At 32.1% G+C, this 14,246-nt stretch overlaps 1 protein-coding gene across 1 annotated transcript in view; it reads left to right on the top strand.

Moving 5' to 3' along the window:
• LOC137933358 (transducin beta-like protein 2) overlaps positions 1–14,246 on the top strand; it is a 67,064-nt gene that overhangs the window by 34,165 nt on the left and 18,653 nt on the right. Inside the window, exon 3 of the mRNA XM_068777287.1 lies at positions 7,780–8,003. Within this exon, the coding sequence (XP_068633388.1) occupies positions 7,780–8,003 (224 nt within the window). The remainder of the gene's footprint in view (positions 1–7,779; positions 8,004–14,246) is intronic.

Genomic DNA, 14,246 nt, shown 5'->3' with positions numbered 1-14,246 from the left:
ACTACAGATTTGTATGAAAATTTTAGTAAACATGCCGGTCGAGAGTAATGAATGCCCTTGCGACCGGTCGTGTTTACTCCTATTTACAGTTCTTGTCCAAAAAAGAATTAATTTTTATTGCATACAAAACAACTAAAAAAACTTTTCATACACAAATGTTTATACGTTTATAGTAATTTTATAATAAGATATAAATATGTGTAATCTTTATTACTTCCTCGCTAGATAGCGTTATATCGCAAAAGCCGCTAGAGTCCGCAGATTTTTTCTGAGCAACCTTATCTATGATATGACGAGTGTTTATAGTTGCATGTTTGAATGTGTATAAAATGAATTGTAAATAATTATTTGCGGAAAATGTATAAAAGTAACAATCAATTGTAATTTAATAATAGGTGTTTTGAAAAAACCTGACGTATTTCTAAATAATCTACTATTAATTGAGAAACCGGTAATACGAATCCAATACACAAGTATGACGTTAAAAGTTACCGTCATTAGTCGATCACATTTCTAGGAAGCGAGGACGCCCGCCGCCGCCACGTCATCTGCCGGCTGATCGAGCGAATGACTGAATAATAGAATAACACGTAAGTCATCCGATGCGTCTGCGAATGAATTTAAAGAAAAGCGATACAAATGAGTCATTTTCTATGAAATTATTAATGATAATATTAATATCAAAATATGAATTTTAAAAAAAAAATTTTGCTTTCTTTAATTTATAATACTATGTTTTATACAAGGTAATTGGTGGTTATAGGTGTTAAATCCAAAATTCAATGGTTTTAAAAATAATAAATAACAAAATGTTAATATACTTAAAATAAGCGTATTCAAACTTGGGATTATTATATATTAAAATTGTTGTTTACTATCTGTTCCAGACTTTGTACTGCCAGAAGTTATTCGCATATCGCATTCTAACAGTTATTAGAAATCGGTGTAAAAGCTTTTTATAGGTTTCTGCTGACAAATGTGTTATACATTCACTCCATTAAAAGCGTTTACACCTTTACAATTACTGTATAAGCTAAATTCAGGCAGATTACAGCGTATCCTTTTGTAAATGTTAGTGGGAGGCCTTTGTCCAGCAGTGGGTCTTACTATAACTGAAATGATGATGAAATCAGACTAATAAGACTGCACATCTAAAGTTATAAAATTGTTTTTGTGTTAAGAGGTATTTTTAACATACATATAAACGTTTCCAACCCAAACAATACAAGGTGCCTCCGATCTCAATGACGTTGGCCCGGTCGCCTCCACCTCTTTCACAATATTATCTTACTTAAACTCACCTAAGCGCTTGTAACAATCACTTTATCACCGACTTAAACCAAAAAGATCGAAGTAAATGAACATTATGTCTCGAATTTCAAAGAATTTTAGTTTCAATTATTGTATTAAATATTTATAAATTAAAAAGATTAATTTTTAAATAAAAAAAAACTAATGTATACGGATTAAATAAATTGTATGTATAATGTAATATAACGGTAATTTTTGGAAATCATCATCGTACAGTATAATAGAAATATCTTTATAAAACAAACCTTTTATCGTAATGATAGTATCAAATTAGTTACGTCTAATCTAGGTCACTGTTCGTAACGTTAAGTGAAGATAACAAATAGACGGTTGAACCAGATGTAAACGAATCTCATTGCGCGAAAACTTTTGTAAAACAAAATATAAAATTATGATAATATATACGTGTTAGTTTTAATGCTAAAAATATGCTATATTTTGCTGTGTGAATTTTCTGCAAATGCGATTTATAAGTAAAGCAATATTTATTGTATTTTATGTGAACTAGAATAATTATCAACAACAGATACGGCAGTTGTTATCGTTACAATAATACACAATTATCTTTATTATTAGGATCATATCGTTCCTTTATGATTATTAACTATAGATGTATTAGTCAGACAGGCATTTGCCATTGTTATCAAACTTGGCAACGAGGTTAAAAGGGGTTATGCGTCCTATTGTCAGCTGTTTTTTATAATCAGTTCTGGTATACCGACACCACTCACAATAAACTAATATTAAAGACATACAGTCACCTCTAGTGAATCCTTTATGAATAAAAATATATGAATATTTTTTAGATAATACTTATATAAATGTTGATAATGTTCGTTGAAAAGACATTTGATTTCAAATACTTCTATTTACCAGGCAAAGAGTATTTTTTTTATTAATAAAATATTCTTAAATGTTAATTTTAACTATGTCAAATTATCTCTCTTTGTAAGTTAATGTTTCTTACGTTTTTCAACGTCAAATCGTATGACACAAAATTTTTCTCTATCACACCGGAAAGTAGTCTCATTTGATATTAAAATGACGAGGCTTATTATTCATAACTGACGATGATTATTCAAATATATGCATATGTTGTATATGTAAAAAAATTATATCTGCCATTGGTAAAGTTCAAGTTTTTGCATGTGTTTTGTGCTATATACTTCCTAGTTTCCTTGAGCAGGACATTGAACGCGCAAGACTTAAACGCGCCATGATGTTTTAACATTGTTGTACGTGTTTAAGGAAATTTATTGCGCATTGAATTAAAAAAAATGTGAACTCCACTTTACGATATGATTACCCATTGTCCATTTAAAATGTCGCCGTGTGAGGAACGCTGATTTACTATATCTATAAAATTTTTTGGCTATTTATTGAAAATTGGTTTTATTTGTCTATATGTTTTTACTTTACTGTAAAGTAAGTCGTCCCAAATAAAAATAATAAATTGTCCAGCCACACACTTTGATATTAGGCGTTTTTAATTACGTACAGCTTAAAAAATAATCAAAAATTGGTATTGTTACGACACTTATAATACGAATAAACTTAGTCTAGTCGGCGTTCAAATTTTAAAATTAATATTTGAAACATTAAAACAATTTCCTATAACTATTATATATGGATATTAAATATTAGCTAATTATTAACCATTCATTAATTTACTCGAGCAATTTACTTAAACTTCTTAGAATGATTGATGAACGTTAAGCTAATTACACGATGTGCTTAGTTAATGGTTTCTTGTTTTGTTTTTTAATAAACAATATTAGCTTGCGTAATGTGAACAGCTGCGTATACCAAAAGAAATCACATACCAATGTACCCGATTAGTATGCTATTTTCTGAGATACATAATATTTGCCTCTCGGAATTTACAGCTTCACCGGATTTCAGTTTTGTATAACACCGTTGGCGCTTAGTTTAAACCACTTCACAGCTACGCCCGAAGGTTCCGTTGGAAACCTCGGCTTGGGTAGTTACTTTGTGTAATTCACTGGACTGCGTCTAAATTATTATAATGTCTGCCAGAAGACGTTCCTGAAAATGAATGGGGGTAAGATCCTCCACGAGAGCTTGGGCTGTCACTGGAATCGCATTTAGCATATCTCTTTGAGGATGCCAGAAACGGCAGAACTACGGCTCGATCGTTTGTTACAATTGGATTATTTAAAGTACTTAATAACTATACCTACCATAACTACTGCACGAAGTGTTAGCGCTGAGAGAAGAAGTAATGGAAGAAACTTCAGCGATTCTACATATCGTTGATAGGAGGAAAATTTGCCTAGTAGGTAGTGGTATGGAGATTATGTAGTTAGCCGCTCATGGCCGGGTGGCGACGGGCGGCGTATGATCTTGTTTTTTTCCGGACTGAGCATAAATCTGTCTTCGGAGAGTACGTTTGAATTCCTCACTGAACCAGGTAAAAGCAGCCTGTGCTTGCAATAAGAAGGCTGTTGTTGATAGCAGAGTACCGAAGTTATTGCTTTTTTTTTTTTAAAAGAATCGGATTAATCTTAGATCTACATTAAAAGTTTTAAGCGCCCGAGGAGTAGTCTGTGAATAGTAAAAGGTTCAGCATGCGCAAGGTGTGACGTATGTCATTATCAAGCCATATTTACCGACATGTAGAGTATTACTTTATAGGCGATGGACTTATTACAACTTTTACTAAATTTGGGTATATCACAACCCTTAATTAACAAATAAGTAATGTAATACGAATGTGTTAAGTCTTAAGTGCGAGCGGGACGTGCACAGGGAGTACGAGCCGACGCCAATCGCATGATCCTTGCTGTTTTTAAACAAAGCACGCGCACACAAAGCGCTGCGCATCACGTTTACACAGCAAAGCATTGTCAGGAAGGTTTCTTTAATAAACAATGGAGAGGATAAGTTAAAATTTTAATAGCCTGTTCACAGAAATCACTTTGTTTAATTGTCCCATTTCTTTCACAGCGGCTAATACTATAATTTAGGGCATGACTGATAATGAACCATTTTTTTAACATTACTTGTCGATGTTCGACCTAGCTCTGAGGATACATAGCTTTGGGTAATTATTACCTGGGTATTACGATAGTTACCAAATAGGCAGCCCGCCCCATTTACCGCTTATCTGGTACAATTTAAACTTATACCCAATGGTATATGGTAACATTATGCCAGATTTACAGTATATTCATAAAGTTAAGCAATTTCAGACAAAGTAGTCCAAATGTAGCAGTGACGTAAGCGCGTTCCAGTTCGTAACAAAGAAATTTAGTAGCTGACGTCAAGAAACAATATTCTGATTCCGCGAGTTTGAGAGCGCAAGAAGCAAATGAGTGTTACATTAAAGCTACGGCCTGCCGGCCAGTCATTCAACCCTTTCTTCATCTATCAAGGCTGAAGCCGGATGGTTTGTGAAAGGTTATGATCGTTTGTTAGATGGGAGGCATGGCTGAGCATGATTCTCTTTTGAGAGATCTGCTAGAAGGTTACATGGGATGGTGAATTCTGAGAGATTTGTATTCCATCTCTAGTTAAATCTACAACATTAGTGTCTGTTTAGACACATTTTATAAAATAATAGACAATGGAAAAAAATTGGAAATCTGTGAAATGGTATAAATATCAATACATGTACTTTTAGGGCTTAACTTTTTTCATCAATATCTATTTCTCACATGACTAGAAAGATTATGTACATATTTATTTATTGTAATTCTTAGTTAAATCAATAATATTTTGATATGGTTTTTACTTCATTTAATGTCAACCTTGTTAGATATAAGAAAAAGTGAGTTACAAAATTATATCAAGTTATTCTCCATAATAACCCTAATATATAAAAATTTAATTAACTATTTTTTTATTGTCCAATTTTTGTTAGCTATTCGCTTAAATATGATTGAATATCTTCAATCATGTGTTAAACCTCTAAATTGTTTGAATAATCATTCAGAAATTTCATTACTTAGTTTTTTTTAAACATAATATAAAAAAAAATTTCAAAAAGTGTAAATCAAGAATTTAAAAATAAGATATTTATCAACAGATAGAGATGTTTCAAACAAGATATTGCGTTTCGGAAGATTAATATTAGCCAGTCAATCTAGTTAATCAATTATGTATCATAAATAATAATAAATTAAGATAATCGTAAGCGGCGGTATCGTATCATATTACTTATAAGATTTGTTAAGTAGCGGTTTGTTAAATTGCTGTAGCCCAGCGGTAGAGGACTGTGGCTTGGGTTCGTAGGCCATCAGTTCGATTCCCGGCATACAATCTTTTATAATTTGCGCACTAATTATACAGGATTGTTACTGCTCACAAACCACTTTCCAGGTTCTCTGCGTAACATAATAGCACTTTGCGATCCCTAATCCTCCTGCCAAGCGTGGCGATTATATCCCGTCATAGATATCTTTTCGGGAGGCTGATGCTATGCGTTGGTTGTATATGGGCTGAAACGACGACGCCTCATAAAATATAGTATATTTATTCAACCATGATTTTTAAGCACCAATAGTAAATCGTTAAAAATTCGCATACATGATTTGAACTATAATATGAAGTAGTCTTCTTTGTTAATTTATCATAAAATAATTATACATTTTATATATATTATATATTTTTTTCAATAGCGTTTTTAACATAAAACGGGAACAAAAGCTTGTTATAAATTATGATACCAATATTTAATGATACATTTTTGTGAAATAGCGTTTATTGTTTTAGACCTATAATTTATTTTGATGGAACAATCATAGTTGTTATCCGTTTTGAATGTTTACCTTTATTGGGATTTGGAAACAAAAATTAGACAGACTAAAGACTCTCAACATTTTGCATTTATAAATATAAATTTAGTGAAACATTAACGCTACTCCAGTTTCGTTGAGGCGAACTTTGAGCAGTAAACGCGGCTCGCTTCGTCGTTAAGTTACCGTCACCGACGCAGGAGTTACGCTACTGCCTGAAATCAAAAGGCCTTGATACAGTGACTCAGTTATGATATCTTGCCGGTGTGTTGACCTTTTACCGGTTCTCGCAAAGTTGTGAGCCCACCTACTTTACTATATTTTAACACATCGCTTACTGTGACTAAGTTCTTTGGAATTATGTACAGTACTTTGAAATCTTCACCATTTCCAGTTAAACATTTTTTCTGTACGTTTAAAAGACGTAATATTAAACAATTTGTTAAAACGACGTTTTAATTATTATGTCTGAACTTTAACCTTTGTAATGTCGTTAAACCAATCGAACCATGCAAAAGTATAATTATAATCGTACGAAATTTATATTTTATACTTTAAATGCACGTACTTCTTTAGTGAATATAGTTAATGCTCGAAGTCGAATGCCAAATTTTATAAAAAGTACACACAAAAGACAACGGCGGTACAGTTTTTCTCTGTGAATATGTTATATAAACATAAGGTGGGAAAAGATAATATTTTATTTAATTCTTAGTGCAAATATGTTTTATGGGAAACCAAAACATTTTAATTTAGGACTTATTCTCTGTTGATGTTAATGCTATTAGCCCGAAAGCTTTTACAACCTCATCGGAGCTGAGTTCACGGAGCTAAAGGGTCCGTGACCTTAAATTAATTTAGGAGTCATCGTTTCAGCTCATAGATGCCCATTGGCAGGCATAGTCCTCCCCAAAGATACCTATGGGGGGGGGGGGATATACAATAATCACCACGCTTGGCAGGCTGGTTCGCGATCACAGTAAACGAAAACATAGATAGTAAACGAACTCATTTCTATGGGACTATTGCTCGGCTTATAATTAAGCCTTTTCAAGACATTTTAAAGAATTTTTTTGCAAAACAATAAAAAAAAACATTAAAAAGTCTTTCATTTCGCATATTGTTGCTTCATAAAACAAAAGTATATAATGTTAAGCTTAAGATAAAAGCCTAACTAAACAATCGTAGTCGTAAAGATAAATAACAAAGGCCTGAACGTCCTTTAGTGAACTGTTTTAAAACGCTTGGGTTTCATTTAGAATGTTTTCCGGTAAAGTGCTCAGTGTACGTACCCTTTATTAAACGCCCATTACATTACCCGCTAAAAAAAAATATATAACTTTTACTACAATTACAATAGCAAAATAATTTTTAAATTTTTTTCAACGGACTCGATGCAGCTACAATAAAAGACATGCCAGGCTCCTACAGGCTAATATAATTTTTTTGGCACCTTTAGTGAATATTTCAATAACGCTTTCTTCGCACACCCCACACAGATAAAGCCCACTTACACTACTCCAGAAGATTTAGTTAATATTTAAATGGTTACAAATTAGATACTAATATATTTTTAAGAGTACAAAAATCAAAATCAGCGTTTTTTTATCTTTCTTTCATATTAATAAAAAGATTACTTAAACAAATTTAGAAGTACTTTAGCTTATTTATTTTTATTATGTTTAAAATTATTTCTTTTTTGTTCCACTAGACGGGTCAGTGATTCTTTGGGACATCAAGAATTTGAACCAGAAGGAACACAAGACGCTGCGGGTCAATATTGAATTCGACCGCGCTTCGCACGTCGCTTGGAGCCCAGACTCCAAAGCGTTTATCGTACATACGGTCAGGGACAACCACATCATAGTTTACAAGATTGAAAAGAAAAAAGACGGCGCCATTGGTGCCGCAAGTCCGGTCATCGTATTTGATAAGGTAAATTTTGTATTCTCTTAACAATTATCTTGCTTGTTTCTATGCGAATGGTATTTTTCTAGCATTAATACTCAATGTTTATTTTGCCAAAGAACCACAAAAACTAAAGAATTGTGCTGAAATATAACAAGTAATCAAAAACAATGCAAGACGCAAAGACAAGCCCCTGGTTTTTAATTTTTAATAAATTTTACCCCGCTGGATCCGGGGTAGGTGAGCTCAGATATGTACTAACAAGAATCTCTCCTAATATTTCTTAATATTCACATGTGATAAACTATAAATGCTATTTGATATTGTCTACTTCTTTTTATATTAATACAGGCTTAGCTAAGAATAACGCCAGGAATATCACAATGTCTTAAAATTTGCCGACAGAAACAACTAGGAATAGGAACATGTGTTTCAACTTTTATAGAATTTTTACTCTACCAACCGTATCGGTATTAAATTTCATTTGGTGATCAAGGAAACAGTTGCACTGCTCTTATTTGGTCACAAAATCACCTCATGTAACATTTAACAAGTGTTTTAAACACGCGAGGTACACATACGAATTCTTGTGCTAGTTATTAGTGTAAAGACGGAAGTTTTTTCCTTTTTTTTTAAATTTAATATTTCTATTGAGTATTAGAATTTTCTAGTTTAAACATTTGTTTTATTTTTTAACGTTTTCATCCCAATAAATGATTTATTGTATACACGGGAGATATCAACGTCATGTAAAGGGAAAACATGTTAATTGGTTTCACATTTGGAAAATGTGAAACAAAAATTGACGTACTTTAAAATCTATTCTCTCTAATTACATAACAAGTAATCGTTTTTTAATTAGTTTTGCAATATAATGTAACGGTTTTGAGGTTACATTCAACCTGATACAGTTTTGACTATGTCGTGTAGTATATTAAATAAAAGACTGGAGGTGTATTCGTGTATTATATTATAAAAGCTCTCTGTTAATTAATGATATTAGCGATCATTCACAGAAGTTAGATGATACCAATTTTAAAATTCCGGTTTATGTTCGTTATATGAAATTAAATTATATTTCGTAACTCATGTAATTGCGTATTATTAGCGTCTATCAAATATTAAAAATAACAATTATTTCTTAAAACATGTAAAAAAATGCCACTTCGCATTGCTACAGACGGTAAGACTATCGTACACGTGGTATATATTGTTCAAACTCAATTTCTTATGTACCTCACTAATATATACTTCTTTCTTATCTTATTATTGAAGTAAACACGTTTAATAATTAAGTTAATAATACAGTGTTTAATTCACCATTTAATAGTGTCTATTGCACTATATTTTAAATTACCACATGCTTGGTTTTGGTGTAAAAGTACCACGCCAAATTGTATGACATTTGCAACAGCACTGTTATTAGACGTGTTATATCTTTATTGTATATATATATACATATATAAATACATATATATATATATATATATATATATATATATATATACATGTATATATATGTATTATAATTATTTTAGTGTTATTCATATTGTTATAGAAATACGCTATATATGATATAAAGCAAAATTTTTTAACACTTGTGAAGATTTGATTAGGCTGATGGTATTTTATTGTAACAGATTTTTTAAACAAACATTATCAAGTCTTCCGGGCGTTTAGCTGTTGTTTAAATTCATATAAAGTTTTTGATGAAGATCCCACGTGTTCTTTTTTACGTGATACGAAAAGTCGTCACCGTGACAGCCCTTAGACGCGAGGTACAGGATATACCATAATCGCCACCCTTGGTGAGAAGGCTGACGATCATAGTGTGGAAATTATGGTACGCAGAGGACACTGCTGCCTATATCTTGTTAGTGAGCAGTGCCGGTACTATATCCTATGTAATTAAAGTACAAAGCGTGACTTATATAAGAAAATAAACGATTTCTTGAACATAGTTTTTTTCACATTGCTCTAGCCTTTCTAAGATATTGATTGGTTTGTGTATATTTATACAAAAACCATTGTGAATTTGAGTGGAAATAAATCAGTTATTAATAGCTATATAACAGTAAACGTCAATATTACTTGACACTTTTTGTATAGAATCAATTATAACATACTTGATGATATATTTATCTATTAATAAGACACCCGAAATTTAGTGTGATAAATATTTTTCAATACTTTATCAGCGATGTGTTAATGGAGTGAAATTTACAAACTGTATCATTTTGACTAATCGTTATTACGGCTGAATGTAATTTATAATGTAGTTTATTTTAATATTGTTTTTATATAGTGCTTATATTTAGGTAAAAAGAAATTCACCGGCATGCAAGTAAATACTGTGTGTATTGTGTCAAGAAAAGTACAGGCCCTAGCAGTTACACGTGGTGAATTTGTATAAAGTGGCAGCTCTAAATTATTTTACATTAATAATTATTTTTGCTATTGGAATGCTGCAGGCAACTTTTCGTACAATGTCTCTAAGAACAGATATCAAACAATAATTAATGTTTTAGGTGGGGTGTACCAAATATTATTGCTGTGTGTGGTACTTTTACACCCATAAGCAATCATCCTGTGTATCGTTTTTGAGTGAAGGCCGTACTATTTTAGCATGCGTGCAGACTATATAATTACATTGTTGTATTTCGCCAACATGTCATAGGATTACCATACACGTGTACAGGGTACTCGAATGTTTTATTCAAATATATTGAATACACAATAGCAATTTATATAGATTTTCATTTTCCGGGTTGTATCATAACAACTGGTTCCGCAAGCATCGCAGTCATCAGCCAAATATATAAATATGGTTTATTTTTCTATACTGCGTCTGGAGGCGATTTATTAGGTCAAACGAAGAATTAAAAGCAGTCTGTAGTAGTTAACGATGTTATTCCAATACAAAACTGTGAAAAACATTCGGGCTTTATCGGCAAGCCATGCTCGGGGTTTCTCTACGAGAATTTGCAGACGATCGAAAGTAATCGATATAGTCCAGAAGATTGTCAAGTTGAAGTGGCGGTGAACAAGTAACAGCGTAGAATAGATGATCGCTGGAGCCTGTGGACAGACAATCTTGTTACACAGGTGCACGTAATTGCCCTCTGTCCCTTATTCAGCGCTATCCGAACAGATATAGCGAGCTAGTAAGGAATGTTGAGAGTGGCAGCTTCGCCACCCTGATAAAAGTGCAGGATGCCGCCACAGATTCTTACAATACTGCGAGGAGGTCATAAAGATGATTATAACTATGAACAAACCCTAAATCGTATAATAGCGATCAATAGCTGTGATATGACAATAAGAAAAAAAGTAACAGTAGAGACTGACAAATGTAATAATAAAAATGTAATATTGTGAGGAATGTGGCGACGGGTAGAAGGCGATGTGCGAACGCAATGTAAATAAAAGTTATAGAGTAAAATATATTGCCAAGGAAGGAAGAAAAGAGAATGGAGGATTATGTGAAGGATGGAAGAAGAAAAATGAAGAATAAAATATTGAAAAAATATTTTGTAAAACTATTAGTCCGTACTAGTAGTCGTTTTATAACTCTTGAGTATAATAGTTCTTCTCGATCTATTTATGTAAATTCAAGTATAATATTGAAATCGTGAAACTGATAATGTGAAATTATCATTCAAACTTAGGTCATTGCTACAACAGCGAATATTAAGAAACAGAATTAGTAATTTCTGCGATTTGTATCGGTGTTGTTAATCATCGGTATTTATAGATAATGCTGAATAGACCGGGTCATCGATACAAAAGATTGAATTTATAATCGTACATCGGCCGGATTATAAATTCTATGCGAATGTTACGCCCTGCGACAAAGGGTTTTCAGTTTAACGAACTTGTACAAACATAAACATACATGTTTTGCCATTAGTCTGCTATCAAACTAAACAAGCTATATTTTTAATTTTTATCGGACTTAATTGTTTCAAGTTTTATTTTTAGAGATGAACTTTTCTTGTAATGAAATAGGTTTGCAGTAATTATTTTTGGGGAAATATAACTAAAACTAATTTAAAATTTAACGAGTTATCATAGTTAAAAATACACTGATCTCCTATTTATTAAGCATTAAAAAACAAACAAAATATACTGTACATTATTTTAGGTTTTTTCTGAACTTGTTATTTTATGTGTGTGAGAATTCACAGAACAAATTATTTAATGAGATTTTATAAATTGAAATTGAATAGCCATAGACTCCAGCGAAAACGCTGTCACTTTAGTTAATACCGAATAAGTATCCATTATTGTCTTGTTTTCAAGCAAAAATGTATTTTGCCAGAAGTGAAAACTATATAATCTAATGCGTTATAATTAACTAATAACCAGTAATTACGAAACACTTTTTGTTATTACTATTTACATATACAATCGTTATGGACTAGCGCTTGTCTGTGATCTTAACTGATGATAATTGTTGATGCGTTATTAATTGGTAAAACGCTTCTGCGTATCTGAATTCATAAACGTTAATTATACTAAAAATGTTTATTAGAACTCTTTGTAAGAATAATATTATATATATTCTTACAATAATAATAAGAATATTCTTTGACCTGTAATAAACGTAATCGTTTGACCTGTTTAATTATATTGTTTTACAAAATTCTTTCATGTTTTCATAAGCAAACTACTTGATAAGGCATCAGGTTGTATTTGACAAAGAATTCCACAGATAGTACTATACATAGTGATACGTCTTCAGAAATAGTTGTTGTAAAATATGTTAATTAAAAAGTCAAAACATTGTCTTTGTCTCGGTATCTTTTCCGGACATTGGCACATAATGTAGGTTTTCCTTATTTGTAGTCATGTCTTGCGGCTCATTTAGTGACAACTATGAATTACATTACTGATAGCGAACGTTCACACAATCTTTGGTTAAGAATTATCAAAATTAGGTACAAAAAAATAAAAGTGTTGCTAAGTGCAAAATTCTAAACAATTCAACTTAAATTCGACACATTTTCGTTATTTTTGTTAAGGCGTGGGTAAGGTTTTTATAGAAAGAAAATTTACGAGAAAGAAAACAGTAAATACATCACGTTTCTTTTACCATTCGAACCACAAGATAAACTTAAAGATCTACATGTCAAAACTAAAAAAAATGGCGTGTTAAGGTATTTAAGTCTTGTATGGTATTTATGTCAGTGTATGAAATAAAAAAAAACTTAATAAAGCGCTGGTACTGAAATAATTTTTATTTATATTTCTATTAAAATGCGACAAACCAGTAACTTTTAACACTAAAGACTGTCGGGGCAGTTATTAATATAAAAACATGACTACTCGCTAACTCGTAAAAATTTGTAAAATTAAATAAACTTTAAATTTAAAACTACTCGTAAAAAGAACTTTCATAGTTTTAAAAGAAACACTTCCTCTGATCTCGCATTTGTGGCATAACTACAAAATGTACACGGGAAACGAACAAAAGCACCGATACCGTATCTTCTTTACCTAACCTACTATCTACCTTGGATCGTTTAGGCGGACGCTCCATGGACTTTCTTCATGGATAACTTGAGCCGTTTTCGTCGACAATACCCCTGTAATGTTAGGACACAAAGAAGGCTGAGAGGGCTGAATCTAGACTTGATCGGTTGCTATTACCTGGCTAACATTACAACCGCCGATGAATTGTTGTATGAAAGAGAGAAAATAGACTGAAAGAAAATGAAAATGTAGAGAAAGAAAGAAGAGAAAGAAAATAAAAATGAATGTGAAAAAATATAAATTGTAAAATAAGTCCCTGTCCCACCATAAGATACGAGAGGCCCCCCAATAGCGGGGGTCATAAAAAAAAAACATTACATCCGCTTCGGAAAGTGTGAGCGCTCAGAGAAGTGATAGAAAAAACATCAGCAACGCTTTTATTTAATATGATCGGGGCAGTAGTACCTATTCAAAACAGGACTGCGACAAATACATCACTGTACGATGAAATACTGATACTTCAGGTATCACTTGTCTTTTTTGAAGAGTACCGTAGCTAGAAAATTAGACAGGACTTGTACCATCTTGTATCTGAAAACAATAAGAGGTACGCACCCCTTCATATTTGTGTAGATTATTGTATTTAATCCTGCGTAGTATAGCATTTTAATAATTTGGCGATATTGACAATCTCCTCAGACTTGTCGCATTATAATGATTCCGGCTTGCGGTTAAAACATGGGCTCACTTAAGCTAAATCAACTTTAATTAACGTTTCGTAAACTAATGTCTATG

Source organism: Battus philenor, unplaced genomic scaffold (genome assembly GCF_028537555.1).
Source record: "Battus philenor isolate CCGP_79_NKW_IND1 unplaced genomic scaffold, ilBatPhil1.0.hap1 SCAF_13, whole genome shotgun sequence".
Lineage (NCBI taxonomy): Eukaryota > Metazoa > Arthropoda > Insecta > Lepidoptera > Papilionidae > Battus > Battus philenor.
The sequence above is the reverse complement of the archived record's forward strand: the minus strand, read 5'-3'. Positions and strand labels throughout refer to the sequence as shown.